The 22,996-nt window shown below is 40.0% G+C and overlaps 1 protein-coding gene across 5 annotated transcripts in view; it reads right to left on the bottom strand.

Moving 5' to 3' along the window:
• Window positions 1-22,339, bottom strand: part of osbpl9 (oxysterol binding protein-like 9) — a 32,587-nt gene extending 10,248 nt beyond the window's left edge. Inside the window, exons 1-9 of one of the 5 annotated variants that reach the window (XM_044199112.1) lie at window positions 22,147-22,338; window positions 20,050-20,100; window positions 16,845-16,923; window positions 7,263-7,339; window positions 3,231-3,326; window positions 2,607-2,654; window positions 1,238-1,267; window positions 1,096-1,146; window positions 501-539 (exon numbers count right to left, since the gene is read on the bottom strand). In XM_044199112.1, the coding sequence (XP_044055047.1) occupies window positions 501-539; window positions 1,096-1,146; window positions 1,238-1,267; window positions 2,607-2,654; window positions 3,231-3,326; window positions 7,263-7,339; window positions 16,845-16,923; window positions 20,050-20,100; window positions 22,147-22,257 (582 nt within the window). In that variant the 5' untranslated portion in view covers window positions 22,258-22,338. Of the gene's footprint in view, window positions 1-500; window positions 540-1,095; window positions 1,147-1,237; window positions 1,268-2,606; window positions 2,655-3,230; window positions 3,327-4,220; window positions 4,563-5,781; window positions 6,168-7,262; window positions 7,340-16,844; window positions 16,924-20,049; window positions 20,101-22,146 lie in introns of those variants that run through there. The other 4 variants (XM_044199114.1, XM_044199117.1, XM_044199115.1 and 1 more) reach the window with 4 other exon arrangements.
• Window positions 22,340-22,996: the final 657 nt, after the last annotated feature.

Genomic DNA, 22,996 nt, shown 5'->3' with positions numbered 1-22,996 from the left:
GGCCCTTGACATGAAGACAGGACACCTGCAGAACCAGTAAAGTGCTCTCTGGATGGCGTTCCAGCTATTAGTTTGCGATGGTTCAATAAGCAGGCAATGTGTACACGATAAATCAATGGTGAATTAGTTGACTCGAATTAGTGGGTGAAGTGAAGTGCAACATTTTCTTACATAAAGGCATGCAAACACACATGTATAGTCTATGTATACATACATATTCTGCAACAACGTGCATTTTCTGTATTAAAAGTTTGCGCACACACATCCACATTTTGTATCTTGATGAAGAAAAGAATAGTTCCCAACCATTTCTAAAAGATTTTAAATCTCAGATGAAGTCAAGAAATTATTAACTTAAATCAACAGGATAGTGGTTGTCATGCAGTAAAGAGATCGGATTTATCTGATTTTCTACAGTAGAGAGTAAATTAAGCAAGAAAAGAAAGTTAGCCGTTAGATTGATTTCATTTTCTGTCATGGACGGAGAATGTCAAACTTACTATAAGTCCGTTTGCGTGTTGCTGTTCGTTACTTTGGTCCTTAAAATTTTGAGAAGACAATGTTAGACTACTTGTGTAGGAAGGCTGAAGAGTCATTTCATAAAGCATCCTGAGCATCTGAGGTGCAGAAAGCAATGAGATCCATCCCTCTCATCACATTGGAGCTTCATAATATTCACCAACTTGCCACATGCAATAATCCTTTCATCACATTGTAAAACCCTCCATCAGTTCTTTCAGTATCAATAAAGACAGGATAGCTCTGCAATGCCAATCTGTAAAGTAATCTACAGTCTTACTTATACATACAATCTTACTCCTGAGTAAAAGTGTTGTGAGATTTAAAAGAAAGCTACATGAAGCAGAAAGGATTGCTCCACTTCCTTTTCAAAGGGCTGAATGGAACATGTGATGAAACGAGTACTGGGCTACGCCCTCATCAACCACCGACCCAGATAGCAACTGTAAGCAGGGAACTACCCCGGTGACAAGGTAACACAGTGCACACTAATGTGGTGTCACAAGAACAATGCTTATGGTGAAGTGGCCAAACTACAGAGAGAACGAATCAGACATGCGCTGATATTGTGTTTACCTTGGCGATTTGCAGCAGTACAATACAGTGCTTAATGGACTCTACCATGCTCTGAAAGAAAAAGACAGAAAAGGAATTCAACAACTAGAACTGGCTTGAGAACTCAAAGACAGGAAGGAAAATGTGTTAAGCTTTGACTTACACAAGTAGTCTCCTTCAAATTTTCAATTTTCTGTAAAAGGAAAAGAAAACAAGCTGTAAAATCCAACAGCTATTTAAAAAACAAATACAAAGTTCAAAAGCAGAAACGCTGATGCAACCACTTTAACAGCAAATAAAGCACAACGGGTAGAAAACGTCTTTGGAAATCTACAAGACAATTTCCCATACTGAATAGATTGGTGAGGTCACAGTGACAAATTCCAGCATTAATCTCAGGGAGGAAGTGAATCATAGCTGCTGGAAAACAACTGAGACACCGTGAAACTGAAATGGCTTCTCCAATAACACTAAAATAAATGACTTAAAACTAAAAGTATAAGTTACAAAAAAAATCTGCTTTTGTTGACTGAATGGTCTTAAAAAGCTAGAAAAAAAAGAAATGCAACTGTAATGTTAATTCCAAACCTATTATGATCTATAATAATAGTATATCGGTTCTAACAATGGTCCCTCAATTACATTTGTCTTTACTTTTTTGATACACAAGCTTGTTGTTCATCAGCTACCGTCAAAACCCTTAATGTGCCATATGAAGAGCTGTGTCAGTCCTTTAGCTGCAACTAGTAACTATTAGTCAATGAATCGATCGACAGAAAGTTAATCAGCTACTATTTTGATAATCGATTAATGCAAAATGCGAACCCTTTTGTGGTTCCAGCTTCACAATTGTGAGGATTTGCTGTTTTATAACATTGTAAACTGAGTATCTTTGGGTTTTAGATGGTTTATTGGACAAAACAAGACATAATTTTTGGGCTCTGGGAAATTATAATGGCCATTTTTCACTATTTTGTGACGCTGTGCAGACAAAACGATTAATTGAGAAAATAATCTGTACATTAATCGATTAATGAAAATAAGCATTAGTTGCAGCCCTATAGTCAGCACAGTCTCTGATCAGAAGTCAGTCTCAGTTGAGGACAATATATGGTGTAGCAGGATATGGCTGAACATTTTGGTAAGATCCAAGTTTCACTGGGTCAGTCTCAAACTGCTCAATCTGTATGTACACTGTCACAGTAACATATAATACTGCATGATATGGAACAGTTTTCCTAGCGTTTCAGATAAAAAGACAATTCTTAAATTACTTTCTCAATACAAATGCTGAGAAATAGTTCATAATTTGTTCATTTTTGAACCAATGCAATAACCTTTTAAAATAAGATGGCTTAAAACTGACAAGCGACATATCAAACACCTGCAACACACTGACAGCTAACATTTTTCTCTCCCCAGTGCTACGTGTCAGCCTGCTTCCCCTGCTGTTAGCCTCGGCTCTAATGACGGCGAGAACAGTGGACCAGAGAGCAGATGCACAAGGACAGAGCAGCACTGCTGTTACTTACTCTGCGTGATTCATCCTCTTTGCAGTCCTTGATCTTCTCATCAAACAGCTGTGTGAGAGTGACAGAGAACAAGAGATGGAGAGGGGAAAAAAGAGAGATGGAATATGAACTAAGATGGGTACACAGTCAAATTAGTCTTGAAATGACAAAATCTGCACAGATGATGTGGCTTGAGATACTGTGATGGCAAGTAGTGAGCTCTTCTCACCAAGGAAGGACACTTTCAGATTTTCATTAATATTTTCTGCCTGAGACAATATGCTGCTGCTTCTTTAAATACATGGTTTTCTGCTTTATCATCATGGTTCCACAAAATTTACGTTGAATAACTTCTGTTTTGTTAAAAGAGGAGAGTGAGATCAGCAAGGAAAAACAGGAGACGAAATGAGGGGAAGGTCAAATGATTCAGATTCAAATGCAAGCCATGCCATGTATATTATAAATGTATAGATTTAGGAACATTTTTAGGTTGCAATTTAGAATAAATAATTTGATCTGTGTGAAACTCCTTTCAAATGGACTATATTATCTCTGGATGTTTAGCCAAATACCTAAAAGTGAGTGGCAGATATCCTACATTTCTCAAAATGTACAAGTGTTAGGTGTTGCACCATTGAATCCTACCTTTAACTGGTCAATCAGAATTTGTAGGTAGGCGTCAGCTTCAGCAAGCTTCTTGTCAAAGTCTTGAACACTCGGAACAAATCCTGTCTCGGCCTCCTGAGGATGGAGAAACAAATATGGCTAAGCATTAGTGCAGCCCTAACCAAATCCATGTCAAACGCAATGCAAGTATTTGCATATTCCAAGTGAAATACACAGCCACTACCAATAATATAAGCCACTTGTTCACATATTATCCATTCATAAAAAAAAAAAGAGCTCGTCTCTATCACCTCCTGGCCAGGTAAGCTTTGTAAACTGTTACACAAAATGGTGGACAGAAACATCAACAGTTCAGGAGAATCTTCCAGCAGCGTACTGTACTGGGGGAGATATGAATACTATTGTTTAAAGGCTAGCCTACATAAAAGGCCAGCAGGTCTGTCTGCCTGCCTGGCTGACTGGAAGCCAGCAAATTTCAGGCTTCAACAAAACTGAATCAAGGAACTCGAGGCTGGAGAAAATTTAGCTACTGACAGGGGAGCATGTGTGTAAATGGACTGAGGTGCACTCAAATGTATTGTTTGTTAATTAGCTTGCTTTAATAGCCCCATCAGAATCAGAAACACAAGACTCCACACACACACACAAGCACAGAGACTCGGGCACAGACAATTTCATTACATAATATCCATTAAAAGGTAATTACTAGACTATTGGCAGGACAGAAAAGACCAGGCATCTGTCTCTATCTGTCTGAGCTGAGAACAATCCAGTTGGCTGTGACACAAAACCAAAAACTGGGCAGATAAATGTACACAAGACAAGAATAAATATCACCCCATATTTAATGCTGGAGCCTGTCAATAGCAAGGACGCCCAGCACTAATGACAACACAATAACCCCTCTACGTCAAGCCAGACGAATCAGTAAGATAATTAACAGCGTTTGTCAGTGCAATTTACTGCTACACAGCAGTTACTCTGACATGGAAAAACACATACACTTACATGAAAAAGCAGAGAGTGATAGTAAAACTGATAACGACTGTTGGAATCAAACAGAACCCCTGTTAGTAAATCAAGCTCTACCGCTGCTTTGGATTTGCTGCGTCGCACAGTCCTGGTGTGTCCCGAGTCTGTGCAGGTTTTTCTTCCTGCTAAAGACGATCTCACAGGAATGTGAAGAAAAGCCATTAACAGCCAAACACTGTTGTTAGCAGCTGCCCCGGCCTGAGACCTGCTAAAGTTTCAACTGTAAAAACATACTAGCTTTATAGAGAACAAAGTCTGAGTTAACACAGCAACCACGAAGCCTGCAGTTAACTGACCAAACTTCCTCAAAAAGGATCAAAGGTGCTTTCACTGTTAGTGTGACTGCAAAATATAGCTGGCCACATGAGGGCCTGAGCAAAAATCGAAATCAAAAACAATTTTGATGCAGATGTGAATGTCTATATACTGTATCAATGTGTTTGTGTGTGTGTGTGTGTGTGTGTGTGTGTGTGTGCGCACCCTTTTCTGGATTGACACAGTCATTCCAGTGAGGAATTTGCCCTGTCTGCTTACTCACACTACACTGGAAAATCACTCCAGTTTACTGAGAAAACAGCTGCTATCTTTCTGCTAAGGCATTACATCATGATCATTCAACACTAAATTCATAGAAAGCCAAAACATCTACATGTGCTTATGTAAATACAGGGTGTGGACTACCTTTGTGAATCTTATAATCTTCCAATTTCACAGTGAAATGTTGCCATTTATTTTGCCATTCACCTCTCTCGATTCAGAGGGGATTAACTCCATCTGCACCTCCTACATTGTAGTATTTACAAAATAACATTACAACATAATGCAATTGAATACATTTTAAATCAAAACCCTAAGCATCTAAAAGGTAGTATTTACTACAGGGATTGTATATTAAATTGTATTTACTTTTACAGGTGTTACCATACATTACAACTGGCCATTATAGGCCTAAATACATGTGAAAAGAATCTAAAGAAACAAAATTAGAGCAGGAAAATTAAGCTGACATAGTGAAAACAAAACAGGACCGAAAAGGAAGACAGAGCCCCTGTCATTACGTAGTGAACAATATCATATGTTTTGTCAACACACATAATGGAGGGGAAGTGTTTTTTACCGACAGATAAGTTTGGAAGCGGAAAGTCAGAGGCAGGTGGTTGGTTTATAATAATACACTGTACCACCACGTCAGTGCTCACTTTGTCACTGTTCTTGAAATATTCCTAGACATCTGCACATCCACTCCCACCACACAGGCTGTGCATCCCTGTGTGTTTTTTTACGTGACTGTGACATAGTAGGAATATTTTAGAGCAGCCTGCAAAGTCTCACATAAACACTCAACCACCCAGACTCCACAAACAGCAGTCTGTTCGCACCCCCCCCCCCTTTATTTGTATTTCCACGCAGTGTGACCCACTTTAAAAAGCTGCTGCCCCAGCAGCGCACTGCAGCCGTAAGAGTTCTCCTTGCTATGGTGCAGTGGTGACTGCATTTGTGTGTGTGTGTGTGTGTGCGCGCGTGTGTGTTTACTTACTGGGTGCCTCACTCCAATGGACATTCTGCGTTAAACCTTGTACATCTCTCCCATCAGGCCATTTAGCCTGACACAAGATCGTTTTCTCTTTCTCTGCCTTTGTTATTCTGTTTTTCTCTGCCTACAGCAACAAACCACCAGCTCTGGTGAAGTTAGCGTCCTTTCTCCCTCCTCCCCCTCCAAACAGAAACAGAAAATAATCTCCTCCGCTTGCACTCCACTGCAGTATGCCAATATAAACCACAGCAGCCTTCAGACTGTGAGCTAGCTGTGCAGCCAGTCTGGCTACAGTATATCCTTCGGCAGCTGTTATCAGCTGAGCATTTGGTATGACGGCAGACAGAGTTAATCCAGGACCCTCCCCTGGCAGGAAAGGCACACTTCCTTTCACGCAGGCAGAACAGAAAACACACAAAGCAGCATCAAGTGCTGACAGGGACAAGCATTAACGGCCACTCTGATTGGCTGAGGCAGCAGAAGCAGATGTTTGGTTGATCGAGCAAGCAGGTCTCAGATTGGTTACTGCTGGGTCACATGATGCTATGACAGCAGAGCGTTAACACTGCATAAGTGTGTGTATGTGTGTGTGCACCGAGCAAGCAGGCAGCACATCAGAAGGATTTGCCACAGAGGGAAGGCAGAATAAAGGAAGGAGGGGGAGGAGGAGGAGATGGGTGGAAAGAGCTGTACATAGATGATGAGAGGGGAAAAAGAAGGAAGGTTTGGGTTAGGGAAGGAAAGCAGGAAATAAGGTTGGCCAGAAAAACAACTGGAGGGCAGGACGAGCAGGGAAAAGAACTGTCTGAGACACGCTCAGTCTCAACACTCGTAAAAAATAAGAGACATAAAAATAAACGGACAAAACAGGCTGCCAGCAGGTCAGCAGTAAATCAAACAGGGAAACAGTATTTCCACAAAACTAAGCCCGGTCTCGATACCAGTCCAAAGCAGACATATCTTGCCATAACATCCTCCATTTATGATGACATGAATGTCACCATTATTTCCATTTCTACTGACAAGACTCATCACTGACTCTTAACTGCTGTGTTGAGCAAAAAAAAATAAAAAATCAGCTACGAGCAAGACACATGAGATACCTGAGATACATGAGAAGTCCTTTTCAAAGTCATCAGTTGTGGTGTAACATAGTACATGATTTACAGGGTATGCAAATGTATGCAATCTGAGGTTAAATAAAAATCCCACAATCAAAGCTTTGATATCTAGGTAACATATTTATCTTCACTTCTGTCTATACCAGTATACTCTTCAGGTAATACAAATTAGAGTCTGTTTGCTTAGGGAAATAGATGGTAAATATTTTACCTACATAGATGCTGACATAGAAATTAGCATAAACAAACAGCAAGAATCCCCGCAGCAAAACGACTTTTTCTTGTAAGTATAGTGGATGGGTTAGACAAACAGACATATAGAAACACACACACACTTACACAAACAAGTGCATGGTTACATACCTGGAGTTGGAGGGTGTGACGGAGGATAGTTCCTTCTAAGGCGTGGATCCACTTCTCCCGCTCGTCTGCATCTCGGGCTGAGGGCAGAAGCACACAGACACACCCAGTGAGCAACGTTTTCCATACAGACACCATCAGTAGCCATTACACTCGTGTTACATAGTAATGGTACCAAGACAACAACACTGAGATGACATGAGTACTGGTGATGCAGTAATGGACGCCATGTATTCATCTAGAAATTATAGTTTGCTTTTTATCTAAAATACCTTAATTCTGCTTAACTCAAGTTCAGGACTGAACAATCTATAATCATATGTATATGCAGTTTCACAAATAAGACAATAACCATAAGCTTTATTTGTACAGCCTATTTTATATATTAGAGGGGCAAACGATGTGCTTTACAACTGAAGTAAACAACACAGATCAAAAACCGCAGACGCAATAAGACAATCAAAAGAAACAGTACGTAATACGCACCTTGCTGGCTGAAAATCAAATGCAGAAAGGTGTCAGGATATTTCATATGGCAGATGCCCATAAATTTCCAAAAAAGCAACAGTTCGGCGTTTTGGGAAATACGCGTAGTCACTTCATTGCCGAGAATTTGATGAGAAGATTGATACTACTCTTGAAAAAATATGAAGCTACATCCAGCAGCCAGTTAGCTTAGCTTATCATAAAGACTGGAAGCAGGGGGAAAACAGCTAGCCTGGCTAAAAGGTCATAAAATTTAATCAGTAATAAAATTCCCCCAGCAGCACCTCTAAAAGCTCACTAAATAACACGTTATATCTTGTTTGTTTAATCCATAGAAAAACTGAAGCGTAAAAACAATACATTGTCTTGTTATGGGGGTTATGTGCTGGACTATTTCTTGGCCAGGTGCAGTCACTTCCACTGTCCACTTGTTGCCTGGCAACCTCTTGGTGATGACAAAACTGCAGAAAGTTTTTATATTTTAAAATATTATTTTTTGGGGCTTTTTGCCATTATTTGATAGGAACAGCTGAAGAGAGACAGGAAATGTGGGGGTGCGGTAAGGTCTCAGCCTTTGACATAGGACGCGTGCTCTACCAGGTGAGCTACCGGGGCGCCCCAGAACTGCAGAAAGTTTTTGCGCCAAGATATTGTCCAGCACATAACCCTGGACAGATCTAGGCTAGCTGTTTCCTCCTGAATTCAGTCTTTATGCTAAGCTAAGCTAACCATCTCCTGACTAACTTCATATTTACTATACAGACATGAGAGTGGTATCAATCTTCTCATCTAACTCTCAGCAAGAATGCAAGAAAGTGTGTTGCCCAAAATGACTATTCCTTTAAATTAGAATAATGAGCAATGCTAGTGAGGTCTGTGCCTAAACAGCAGTTTAAAATTTTGCAGCTATTTACCTGTGCTACTGTACAAAACAAAATTATCTTTCATATAATTGATTTCTAAATATAGTAAAACTTTTATTTAAATTATTTAAGTCAGGCAGCATCTGATTACACTCAATCTGACCAAGCACTCACATTTTTGGTAGGGGAAAGTACTCTTTGATGCACAGTCTTATGTGTGATAGTGAAGGGTTAATCAACAACAAAAGAATCAATACTTCTATGATCATTGTCAAAATGATAAATTAAAGCTCCTTCCAAGTGATGAGGCAGTACTGATTCTCGCCTGTTTTTTTTCCACATTGAGGCTTTGGGGTCCATGTATGAAATGGAGCTGGGCGAGGCTGCACCCTCAGAGCAAAGACAGAACAAACAGACTGCCAGTGACATTAAACACTGACCCAATACAGGCCCCGACATATGCAACACACACACACACAAATGCCAAAGGCGTACACAGAGATACCATATTTTGTCCTCTGCCAACACACAGCCAGGACTGAATCCATCCGGTCAGGTTGTAGTTTTAAGTGTTGTATGTATTCATAGACTGTATTTCGAAGTATTAAATGTTTTTATGTTCTTACATGGGAAGTAGCTTTGCTTCTGCTTTACTGTGTGTGAAGATGATGGCCACCACAGTCCAAAAAACTATAACTCTAAAAGTGTGAAAAGAAGAACTTAATAAGATATATGCCATTGAATTAGCTGGCAAACTATATCCTGTGTAAGAGTCATTTTTCATAGAGCTGGAAACAAGACAGTACAGTAGATGAATGGCTGTGCTAGCACAGAGGCTGAGCAGTGCTACAGCAGAAAAGCTTTTAAAGACATTAAAAGGCAGCCAAGGCGCAGGCCAATCTACTCAGACAGCGCCTCACGTCCCTCTCACTTTCTTCTCAGCCAAACAGACTCTCCAGAGGAACAGATTACTGCGGCTAATGTTGTTTGGCTCTATTCGTGACACAGAAGAGGTAGTAGCAGGGCCGTTTAACAAAAACAAATACTATAACTATATGAAGTGTGTTGCAAATCCAATCTTTGTCCTAGTCTGTGGCTCACATGTAAACCATTATTTATATTCCCAGGTAGGTATGAGTAGTTAGTCAACTCAGCAAATCTACAATGTTAGCCTGTCAGTCAGTTGGCCAGTAGGCCAATCACATAAGGCAGCACACCGTAAGTCATGTCATGACAGTGGCTGTCATCAAAAACTACCTTTGTTAAGCTGCAGAGTTATATATTTAAAACAACCTAAGGATAAAAAAGACTTGCAATCATAAAGTGCCCATTTAAAAACAGACCCAAGAAGAAGTGAGAATGATTTTCTTAGTTCACAGTGAAAATACTGTCTGGTCCTTTACAGTGAAAATGGTTCAAAGGGCTTGTTATGTGCTGTTTTGCAGCAAATATCCAATTTAATAGAGGAATAAAAAAGGTGCAAAAGTCTAAAAGTCATTAAGTTACATTTTTTTATTCTCCTATGACTGCACAAACTTGACATTTACAACACTATAGAGTTTTATGATGCTGTTTCAACCCTATAAGAGTGTAACACAGTCTCACAGGCCAGGTGCTAAGAAGTGTCATGACAGAGAAAGGTGTGCCGACTAAATCCTATTACTGTAGGCTCTGATGCTTCTCTGCTAGAGGAAAGCAGAGAGGCACACCAAGGTTATAAGAAGAACAAGCACCAACAGGAGGTATTGTACCTCACACCGATTAACTCCACACACACCCTCCTAATAATTACAGACAGACCATGGCAGATATTGGTTCAAGACCCATGATAGATACAGTAATAACCCCAGTCAGGCTGCAGTACCAGACAAATACATTTGCGATAAAAGGTTGTGTTGATGTAATTTTTTTTCTCCACATGATACAACCACTCTCACCAACACCGAATGTCAAAACAAACCTGATATGGATGATATGATGGGTAGAGTTGCGGTACCAAGAGGAAAATCAACTAATAACTTAAAAAATATACTGTGAAGGTCATCATAATCAAAAATTATCTGTGACGTACCAGACTGACAGTGTAGAAATAAACTAAACAATCATACAGAGAACATTTGAAAGGTAATCTACAGTCACCTACTACTCCAAGAAGAATCTAAGGTATTATTTTACTACATAATGTTACATACCTTACACATAACTGAAATTACATATCCACGTTTTGGAACCAGGATTACAAGTGTCTCACCGAACTGTAGTGATCAATTTGCTTCTCTTCTCTTTAGCCTTCAGAAGTGTGTAAACACATTTGACTGAATTCTTGGCTCAACAGCTCTTTATCATTTTAGCTGTTTTTCACAGCTAAAATGCCACACATTGCCATTATGTTGCCATCTGACTAGCAGAATGCCCCTTTTATTTTATTTATTCTGTAACTGCATTCTGAAAATGCAATGAAACAGTGCTATTATATATAAACCAATATATTGGCATACTGCTGGCATCAGCTTATATCCAAATGAAGAGTAATAGTATTATTGGTCCAGTATCATTTTTATGCTGATACTTGTCCAACTGTAAAGCAAGCAACTCTGATAAATTTTTCTAATATGTCACTTCACACTACTGCCAAATTAGTCACAGAATAAAAGATTGTGACCTTCTTTTAAATTAATTTAACATGGACATTCCTGAAAACCTTTGCATGTTTTTCACCTGTTGTGGCTTCATATAGCAACTAACTTTAACATATGGTACATCCTTAACTCTTCTGTAATTGTTTCTTTAGCAGGTTATTAACCAGACAAGCATCTTCTGCTCCACTGTTGCCTGATAATATGTGCCTCCAGATGCTCTTCTGTCTAACTTAAATCTTGCAGACTGCATTAGAAATCAGCTTGAGTTTGGAAATTAAATGTACATAAATGAAACTACTGGTAGTTACGGTCACCTAGACTGCAGTAAATGCCATCACAGACAAGTAAACAAAAGATAAATGGTGCTAATATCTATATCCAGCATGTACAATTACCACGCACACAAAGAGATACCATGTTCAGACAAATTAACACACTAAGCTAACAGCACCAGTGGTGTAATCCTAACCCAAGGATTCCTCTCCCATCTCAGTGGTCAGGGGTTCCAATCGCAGCTTCTCCCCATAATGCTGCTCCTCCTTCTCCAAAAGGCCTCTGTGAATTATTCATCCCTCCCCTCTCTTTCTCCTCCTGCCATCTTCAGACAAGTGGATGAAATGTTCCAGTACAAGCTCTAGCAGGAGGACTCCAACTTTGAGGCAAAAATGTAAAATGAACACATCGCATTGCTTTGGATTGACTGAGTCATGTGCTCTGCACTTGGGAACATCTTTCTGACTAAATACACAAGTCCAGATGCAGTCCTGAAAGAACACAGTAGTAAAAAATGATGACCAAGGTTTAAAAAGAGATGAGAGCAGACAATGCAGGTGATAGAGATGAGGGAAGACCCTGGAGATAAAGGAGCATGAGGGGGTCTCTCATCCTGGACTGATGCTCCAGGCAGTCAGGGCGGCCTGACAAAGAGGGAGGAGAAGACGAGAGATTGATAGCTACTATAGATAAGAGGAGATGAGTGAGAGCTGGGGGGACGGGGGACGGGAAGCTAAAGGGCTCTCAGGCAACTCTGATGCACTGCCGGGGGAGAGGGGCTGATAAATAATGGATGCTTCTCTAAATAGAAAGACAGTACAGAGCTGCATTCCGGGCTAGCACGGTGGCCGGCTGAGAAATACACTTCAACATGTGAGCTGGACTGTCCTGTAAGAGGAAGTATCATGGCTCAATCCAGGAAAATGTTTTTGTTTTTTTACCCCATATCACGGAAAACACTTTGATAATGAGCTGTGTATCAGCAGGGTTATTGGTCTTTGGACATTTGCCTTTAAGGGCAAATTTTACAGCAACAGAGAAATCTCCTCCTGCCCAACATCCTGTGAATCTCTTGATATCCAAGCTAACAGCGGATGTATCCAGAAACTCATGTTCAGCACACATTTAGTGCCAATTTTCTGCCTGTTCCTCCAGTAGTGATCCATGAGATAGTAAATTGCTCCTCTAGGTATCTAGAGAGCAGATGTGTCTTACGGGGACATTTCATTGTTGTCTCTCAAACAAAAACATGATTATCGGGATCACAGTGTGCTGCAAAGATTCAGATTGTCCTGTGCAAGGATATGCTGCTTTCAAAGATAAATCAGCAGTGTGGAAATAAGTTAACTGAACTAAAAAAGTACTATATGTAATATGATATGATCTTTACAAATGCTAATATCTTGTAGTAATGCATCGTCATATTTAATACACGTCTTTGTTATTTGTGTAGCCTTTTCATGCAAGCTTTACACCCTGCCAGAAATGAATTTCCCTCTTTGACTGCATTAATGAATGTTTTTGAATAGTGCTCTTAAATTTGAACACATTAAATTAGAATATAATTTGCATACATTGCTGCTGTTCTGTTCTCTCAGGTGATTCATATAATATCCACCCACTACTTAACGTACAAAATTGAAAAATCAAATGAAAGCAACGTTAACTCACTAAGGAATTGCAGCCGATGCCAAAGACTCACATTAACTGTGGCATGTAAAGTTCCAGAATAAATCAAATCATCATGACATTTGAGCTATTACACACTGACAAACACTATGAAAAATTATTGCCATCCTAAGGAAAAAAAAAAAAAAAAAACTAGGATTACATCATTGTTTAGCCAAACCAGCAAAACCACTGAACCACAGGACAAACACCAATAAAAACAAACATCCTTTTCTAAATAACACACCTAGTCTGTACAAACATTTGAGTGATTGAGTACACTGCACACACTTCACACTGCTCTGAACTGTCCTTGAACCTCGAGCGCTACAGAACGTACTGCTCCACCCTAACTGCACATCCCAGAAGACAAACAAACAACGCCTCATCTCGATCCTTTTGCCCGGGATTGGCATGCATGCGGATCATGAGTCGTGCACGGTTTTCTCCTTACCCTTCCGTTTGTAGAACCACAGCATACAGCTTCGGAACACAGACATGGAAGAGGGCATGAAGGAGGTGAGAGGGCCAGGGGGCCCATGGACTGTGGCTGGTGACCCTCAAGAAGAAGGTGAAGGGGGGTGCTGGTGGTGAAGTGTGAGGGGTGTTAGCAGTCGGGGGGGATGGATACAAATAGACAGATGGAAGGACAGAGATGAAAGAAAGGTGGAGGAGGTTAGTTAAAGACCTGGTGGAGTGAAAGTAAAAAAGGGTGTCTGCGGTGTACTGGACTGGACGGCTCCCTGTCAAAAAAGAGGGAAGGTTGGTAGGATGGGAGGGGGGCGATGCTATAGCTGGGAGCCAATCCTGTCCCTATGGAGTGAGTGGTTGGTAGACAGCGAGCGACGGCAGCAGCGGTGTAGCGAAGGGCGAACAGCGGTAGCAACCAGAAGAGACCTGAGCTCAGCTTCCAGCTCAGCAGTATTCCCTTATTATTCCCAGAGGCTCAACTGCAGAGACACACAAGCAGCAATCTTCCTCCTCAGCCACAGTCGAGAGGGAACAAAAAAAAGCCTTACTTGCTCGATCAGTTCCAGAGGAATCTGTCTAGCTTGCAGTGGAACAAATCTTGTTTATCTACAGAAATGTATGTCAGTCCAACTTCACAGAGCTGTGAAGTTCCACAGGAAGGGAGAAAAGGCTCAGATGCACGGAGCACGCTTTGACAAGGTGTAGATGCCTGTGTTTCCTGGCATTGGAGCAGACCAACCCAAGTCGGGGGGGGGGAGAGAGAAAGAGAAAGAGAGAGAGAGCGAGAGCGAGCTTTCATATAAGCTGCTGGAATATTCAGGGTCTCCACTCCTCAACCTTTGAGCTGAAGAGTGGAAACCCTGAATTCATGAAATCTATCAAAGATGTTGATGTAATTGTGTTAACAGAAACATGGTGTCAAAATGATCTGCCAACTCACTGTCCTCCGGGATATAATGAAGTCATGGTGCCCTCTATAAAATAAAAAAATAAAAAAAACATATGAAAGGGCAGAACATCAGGGGGGGATCTTGGTGTGGTCTAAAGGAGACCTTTGCCGTCAGATCTCACCAGTTAAAGAGGGTAAATCACACATTTGGTTAAGATTAGATCAAAGCCTAGGCATAACTGACAGAGACCTATATCTCTGTGCTATTTACATACCCCCAGTAGATTCTCCTTATTTTGAATAAGACATTTTGAAACTTCCCACTCAGAGATTGCCCATTTCCAGGCCCAGGGAAACATGCTTCTAACTGGAGATCTGAATGGACGAACAGGAATTGAACCTAATGTCACTGACCCACATGGCATCAACCTTGTGTTTGGTCAGCCTCCCCTGTTCATCACAGCAATCATCACCCATCAGAACACCCTTGACTACTTGAATAAACCAAAGTGGCAGGGAGATAGTGCAACTCTGTCAGGCCTTAGGCCTGTACATAGTTAACGGTAGATTCAGATGTATTCCAACTCCAAACAGAAGAAACAATTAAAAGACATCCAAAAACCCCTTGATTTCCCAATTACTTGGGAAGAATCGACCACACAGACAAAGTCTCACCAGCCAAGAAAGGCTTGTGGACCAGACAGCATTAAAAACGAAATGCAGCACCCCAGAGATGCAGGGTGCAGTGTTGAAGTTGCTTAATATTGTACTACAGTCAGGATGTTTTCCCGAAATCTGGTGCAAAGGGTTCATTTCCCCCCCCCATTCATAAGAGTGGGGACAAATCAGACCCTCGTAACTACCGTGGCATCTTTGTCAACAGTTGTCTAGGTAAACTATTCTGTAGTATTGTAAATAAAAGAATACTAGATTTCCTTGAAGAACACTCCATCTTGAGTAAAAATCAAATTGGCTTTCTCCCAAAACATAGCACCACCGACCATGTATACACCCTTCACACTTTAACAAACATATACACCAAACAAAAAATGGTAAAATATTTGCTTGTTTTATTGACATCAAGAAAGCTTTCGACTATTTGGCATGAAGGGCTCTATTACAGACTTCTACATTGTGGTATAGGGGGCAAAATGTATGATCTGGTTAAATCAATGTATGTGGAAAATAGATGTGCTGTAAAAATTGGAGACAAACAAATTGAATCCTTCACCCAGAGAAGAGGTGTTCGTCAGGGCTGCAACTTAAACCCGAGTTGTGTGTATATAAATTAACTTGCTGTACAGTTGGATCAGTGTGCTGCTCTTGGCCTCTCCCTCCTAGATAGAGAGGTGAAGTCTCTATTTTATGCTGATGACCTTGTTCTACTGTCTCCTACTGAACAAGGACTACAGCAACAGCTGGACATAGTAGAAAAGTACTGTCAGAACTGGGCCCTGGCAGTAAATATCAAGAAAAGTAATGTCATGATTTTTCAAAAATGCCCCAGATGCCAGGAGAACAAATACCAGTTTACCATAAATAATCATATAATTGAACATAATATGAGTTATACCTACCACAGCATCAAGGAGTTTCAACATGGCAGTGAATGCACTAAAAGAAAAAGCTCAAAGAGCCCTAAATGCAATTAAGAGATAATTTTGTAATTTCCAAATTCCAATTAAAATTTGGCTTAAAATATTTGATAGTGAAATATGGGGTCCACTCAGTCATCATAGCTATACCTGTCGGGACAAACATCCAACAGAATCATTACATGCAGAATTCAGCAGATACATTTTACACGTACACAGAAAAACGCCAACAAATGCATGTAGAGCAGAATTAGGCAGATACCCACTGATAATTAACATTCAAAAGAGAGTGCTCACATTTTTTAATCACCTTAAATCCAGCCACCTAGACCCCCTCCATTCCAAAGCTCTCCAAACCCAAGAGCTGAGCCCAGAAAAGAGTCCCCTAGGTCAGTTGGTGCTGAGACTAACTGCCCCCTCTCAGACACACTCTGAGCACTGCTTTCCAAACACCAATCAGAGTAAACCAAATTATAAAGCAATGTAAAGAAACCTATTTGGAACAAAGTAGATCAGAATGTTATCTGGCTCTAAAAAGAGATTATGAATTGGTAAAGTATCTCTTAGGGATAGAAAGCAGAGAGAGAGGAAATGAACAGCAGGGATGGATGCAAAAGAGATCACACAGAAAGAAAGTCAGTGATAGTTACACAGAGAAGAGGAGGCGTAAAGAGAACAAAATTAAAAAGGGGACATCTCACCTTGGAAATGGAAAGTTTTCTGGTCCACAGTGATGGTGAATGTGCTGTCGTCCTCGTCATCGATGCCTATCACAGCTCCCTGGGCAAATGGGGGAGGGGGAGAGAGCAGGCAGTCAGACAACAAGACACGTCATACTTCACTTTCCATTTCTATCCTCATGCCCTCCACATGTTCCAGCAGCCCCTGACTGACTCTCTTTTCTAATTTACCCTTAGTCCATCCCCTTCAAAAGCTCCTCTTGCCTTCTCACAATCACTCTGTGTTTCTCTCTAACACACACACACACACATCAGAGTGCAGCCTTTTAGAACATGGGAGAGAAGAAGGGAGGGGAGGAGGAGGTGGGATTTGAGAGAACGAAGGAGGAGATAGGCAGTGAAGGGTAGAGAAAAACAGACACCGGGGACCGGCAGCTAGCAGCCAACATGAGAAAAAGAACTGCAGAGAAACGGCCTGCTGGCTAGCTAGGACATTAGCTCCTAGCAACAGAAACAGGGTGTGTGACTCATACCGCAAACCTGCAAATAATAAAAACAACAACAACTACAGGGGGTGGATGAAATAATATAAACAGCTGTAAAATCTTTTGTAGTCCAGTACAATAGCTCACCATAAATGCCACCTTTAAGATACTTATCATTTTTAATTAATATTTAATTTCAGACTCTCAGTGAGGTGTAAACTGAACTATATCCAAAACAATTAACATTATGATTAAATCACCCTTTTCATTTAAAAAACAACAAACAACATGTAGTCAATTCCATTGTGTTAGAACATTTCCTTTGGTTTATTAAATAGATTTTGGCAGATAGTCGCACCACGACACAACGATAATGAGCAAGGCATCGTCTTTGCTGCTGTTAAGAGAGTCCACAGAGCGCAGTCATTTACTTTGAAAAACTCCAACAAAAGGTCTGGTATGCGTAGTATCTTATGTGTTTTAGTAATGAGCCACAACAAATTAATAACACAAGATACTATCAGAGACAAGTTGGTCTATAGTTAGTTGAGGGAAAATGAATGGTTAAAAAGACGACTAATGTATGAATGGGACACAAACCATTGCCATAATATATTATTTATAAAAGGATTTGTCAGATGTACAGGCAGGTAATAAATAAAAATTTTACAAAATTATTTATGCTACTACTCTACTGTCTTTATAAATGTTTCTACATTGTAGAACAATGACGTACAAAGAAATGTCTCAAGGACTGAGTAAGTTAACATAATGAGAGGTTTTTTTTGTTACTGTGGAAGGAGTATAATACACTAAACAGTCCTTCACAGGTGGGGACCGTTGCAGAAGGAGAGGAAAACCTATTGGATTTTCAAATTGAATGCATATATCTGTGTCTGCATGAAGAAACAGATTACATGGCTGTACCTCAGGATGCATTATACTACATGATCTCATTTGTAAAGTCATTATTTTTAATATTTTTAAAATCACTGTGATAATGTGTATCTGCTGTTATTTCATTATGTGGTGGAATAATGTTTACTTACACTGCATAATCTATATAGTAATAGTATATATATTTCAGTATATCTGATCTCTCACCCTGTCAGGTTGAAGCCAGTCAGCATCTTAAACCGCCAATGTGTCCAAGTGTTTTCCTTGCTCTGCCTAAGATGCTGGAAGAACGTTTCTTTTTGCTGACCACAAAGTATGACCTCATAAGATACCGTCAAGTTCTTTGACCCAGTATCACTAAAACCTGACACAAAAAAGGTAATGATTTATTGAAGGCTAGTGGAGTGGAGTGCATTATTTTCTATAGATCTTAAGTATTTTACCTTTGGACATGGGGCAACTCTTACTCTACAGAGGTTGAACAATGTGACTCAATGGAAAAACTAAGTTGGCTTGTCACACTTGAAAATAATCCAACAACAACCAGTCTAGCACTACATTAGCTATTATGGCTACACTGTTATTTCATACAAGACTAGGCATGACTGGTTTAGCAGGACCACAGATGGAACCTGTGGGAAAAATACTTTGTAAGATACTGAAATTGTCAGTTCAGGGTTTGATACAATATACAATGCTGCTTTAAAAAAAAAAACAACCTGAAAACAGACAAGGCTATTTAATCTAAGGCATAAAATTTGCAAAAACAGTGTTTAGAAGTTCAACAATTGATGAATTCAATTGAATTGAAATTAATGTATCGTAATAAATTGTGTCAAATTGATCGACCCCTAACTGAAACCTCTGACCCATGACTACATGTCCATAAATTACACTGGATCCTCTTTTCAGGGAGTTTCAAGAGATACTTCCTCCTTCAGTGAGAACTACGAAAACATGTTCAGGGTGCTCTGCAATGCCTTTTCTCCAAAAACAGGTGTGGTGGCATAAAATATGGCTTTCACCGCTGCTTCTGTGAAAACTCATGAGAAACTTTACCTCCTTGATTATAGGAGGGCATGTACAGGGTCGGGTATGGGAATGCTGCTGGGAGGTCTACAAGTTAACAATGTATAAAGTTGGGAATTTGGATGAGGAAGAAAAGCCCAGCCCTACTTTGCCTTTTACAAAAAGTCCCCGAAAGGTCAAGTAAGCAATAAGGAGGCACCATGATGAGATTTCATTCAACTGACTCACCTCACAATTTCCTCAAAAGGGGAAAGAGAAAAAAAAGTTAACCTGAATGTTTTATAATTCGTCAACTTAAGCCAATGTATGTCATCCTACCTGGCCTAGAACTGGCCCTCTGTTGGCTTCTCTCAGGACAAATACTACACTTTCAAGCAATGAGAGCTCATTCGTTCCGTACCAATGTAGGCTCAGTACCTTGAAAACCCTATTGTATTAGAAATTTTCCCTTCGTCTTTGTTTAAGTAACATTATAAAAGTAACAGATACCGTAGCAGGGCAACTGCTGCCATCTAGTGGACATTTCTCAATACTAAAAACAAATTGTAAGGGCAAACGCCTTTTCTGGGAAAGCTAAACAAGTGGAGTGAAAGAGCTGTGGATTGGCTGCAGTAAACTATTTACATCTGTTGAACTAGGCCAACAAATCAGGCAATTAGTGTATCAGATGAAAACTGCACAATCCTACGTATAGTGCACCAGCCTTTTATGTTTCAGAAAGATTGCACTGACAAAGCAAACCTTGTCAGAAAGTCATACACTGGACGTTAAGTATGCATTTGATTTATCAAAGACAACTGTCAGGAGAATCTTACCCTGAGTCGCACACAGCCTCTTCTGGATCCTCGCATCATCTTGTCCTTTGACTGTAAATCAACAACAGAACAAATCAGGGATTAATACAGTCAGTATCCAGGGTAGAGTCGGGTAGGTAACTTGTGCTAGATGGTGCAAGATGAAACTATCTTAACAGGCCCTTTTCACTGAAGATATTTTGACATGTCACAGTAGAAAAAGCACAGGTGTTGAATTTCATTCAGCTGCTTCGGTTTCAGGGTCCTGATATTGTGCATGCAGGCTCACAATCACTTAGCTTACCTGGACACTTTGTTATTAATTATATTAGTAACACCCATACTTTTTATACTATAAAACAAGTCAAAATGTCTGCTGTGAAAAAAGCCTATACAGATACCATGCACATCTGTTGCATTACATTTAACACAAATCACTATGTAGAGATTATAACATGCCAGCTCCATATTATGCCCAAGGCTCACTCCATATAAACTACAGCCAGGCTGTCCTGTATGTCGCGATGCTAGTGATATCTTTGAGCAATGATCCAACTATAGCTTAAGAGTCTCTGCTCCTAAAAAGGGTTGAAAGAGACGACTCTCCCCTCTAAACTCGTGTTTGATATTTGAATGTTAAAACAAAAATCATATTACAAAATAATGTTTAAGACTGTTAATGCTGTTTTAAAACTCAGTTTTTTCTCCTATTAAACTGACTCAATTGAAAATTTAGATACATTTTGTTATACATTAGATAAGTGCTGCAACTAACCATTATTGTCAATTAATCTGACAACTCTTTTCATGATTAATCATTCTTTCTACAAAATGTCAGTGTGACAATAGTTAATATTGGCTATAACAATACCTCAGAACCAAAAGTGACATATTCAAATTGATTGTTTTGTCCAACCATCAGTCCAAAACTCAAAGATATTCCCTTTATTACCATAAAAGAAAGAGGAAAAGCATCAAATCCTCACATTTCAGAAGCTAAAACCAGCAAATGGTTGGCATTTTTGCTTGGAAAGTGACTCAAATGATGAATTTAATATCAAAATAGTTGCTAATGTTCTGTCATTCTGCTAATACATTTATTTTTTCAGGTCGAAATCAGATATTGTATGAAATGACTACTAGACTTGTTCTGCTTTAACTTGATATTCTACATATATCAGATTCAGGAGCGCTCTCTCTCTCTCTCTCTCTCTCTCTCTCTCTCTCTCTCTCTCTCGAAAAACTGACTTGTTCACACCTCTGCATCAGTGGGGCTTTGCCCTGAAATGCACAGTAACTGCAGGTTTATTGTCACGCCTCACCAGGCACCATATCTCGACCATCACAGTGATTACTTTCATGCAGCTAAACAAAACCCTCCTTCAGTCAGGGCTCAGGCTAGCGTCTGCTACGGGGTTTTTGCTTTACAATCCTTTTGACAATAGAGTTACCGAAACACTACGGTACTACTGTACTGAATACTAACGTTACAAGTAATTAAGATAAATTAGCTAATGCTTTAGCGACTCAACTTTCTGAGAGGAGTGGACAGATCTCAGTTTTCACTAACAGCAACACTGTCAGTTTATTGTCTGGTTTACTTTCGACATTGCTAATCAGTGAATTAATTGCAATGGGATTAGCTAATCAAAAATCAAACTAGTAGCCACAGTCTACTCCCGCTGTCTTGTTAGTTATTTGGCTAGCAAGCCAGCGAGTGTGGGACTCTTATTTAACTACCGGGGACAAATATCATCTCCCAACATACATAATTCTGTCTTTCTCTCTCGCCTAATGCTTTAAACTATTATCAACAATGTTTCGACGAGTCTGTGTATTTCAGCTTTTAGCTTTGCTAGCAAGAAGCTAGCTACATTAGCGGAAGTGTGGAAGAAAATACTGTCATTTGATTCGTCAGTTGGTCTTCGAGGACCGTTGCTACTGGCTAACGTAAGGGTCTGTCGTCAGAGAGACTCGCCCCTTTGTGCCAGCTGAGTCTCCCAACTCCTGACAAACACAAGGCCCTTATCCCACTTGGGTTTGACAACGACAACTTCTACAATCTAACATCTTGAACGGATCAGTTTAGCATTTACAAACTGTGTGAAATGAACGTACCGTGTAGTATGACAGTAAACCGGCATTGTAGTCCAAAACGAACCAACGATATTGCCAACCTTTCATAACGTTAGTCCACTTGCTTAGCGGCCCCTCCATGATGGACGCCATCTTTACAATAGGCTACGGCTGGGGAGGAGTCGGATAAGGTGTGGGCAGGCGTCACGGGCTGGATGCTACTTCTGATGAAGATGATGATGGTGATGATGCGCCCATATCAGGGATGCTTGAGTTACCCCCAAAGATGTATTAAATGGTAGAAGAAGTATTCAGATTCTTTAATTGAGTAAAAGTAACAATATCCCACTAAAATACTCGATTCCAAGTTAAACTCAGACGTATTAGCAACAAAATGTACATGGAGTATCAAAACTAAAAGTACTCTGTGCAGAATGGCCCCTGTCAGTGTTATACTATTATACTATTGGATCATCATTTTTGATGCACAAACATGTATGCAGTACTTTAATGTTGTAGTTGGCCAGGGTGGAGCTAATTTTAAGTACTTCATATACTGTTGGGTAGTTTAATCTATAATAACGCATATTTTATTAACAGTTTTGTATGTAAATTCTTATTCTGAGAAGTAACTAGTGACTACAGCTGTGAAACAAATGTAGTGGAATTAAAAAGTACAACCTGAAAACTACCTCAAAAGTACAATAATTGAGTAAACAGTTACTTTCTACCATTAGATATATTAGCTACAGTCAACTTTTCCTCCCACCACCCTAATTCTGTAATTTTAAAACATGTATCCAGGGTCTACTTAAAAATGTATACACCACTGAGACTCTTATGCTCCCAAAACTATGTCCCCTTAAGCTTCTAGAGCTGAATGATTGACTTA

This window comes from Siniperca chuatsi, linkage group LG6 (assembly GCF_020085105.1).
Source record: "Siniperca chuatsi isolate FFG_IHB_CAS linkage group LG6, ASM2008510v1, whole genome shotgun sequence".
Lineage (NCBI taxonomy): Eukaryota > Metazoa > Chordata > Actinopteri > Centrarchiformes > Sinipercidae > Siniperca > Siniperca chuatsi.
This window is presented reverse-complemented; position numbering and strand designations above follow the sequence as displayed.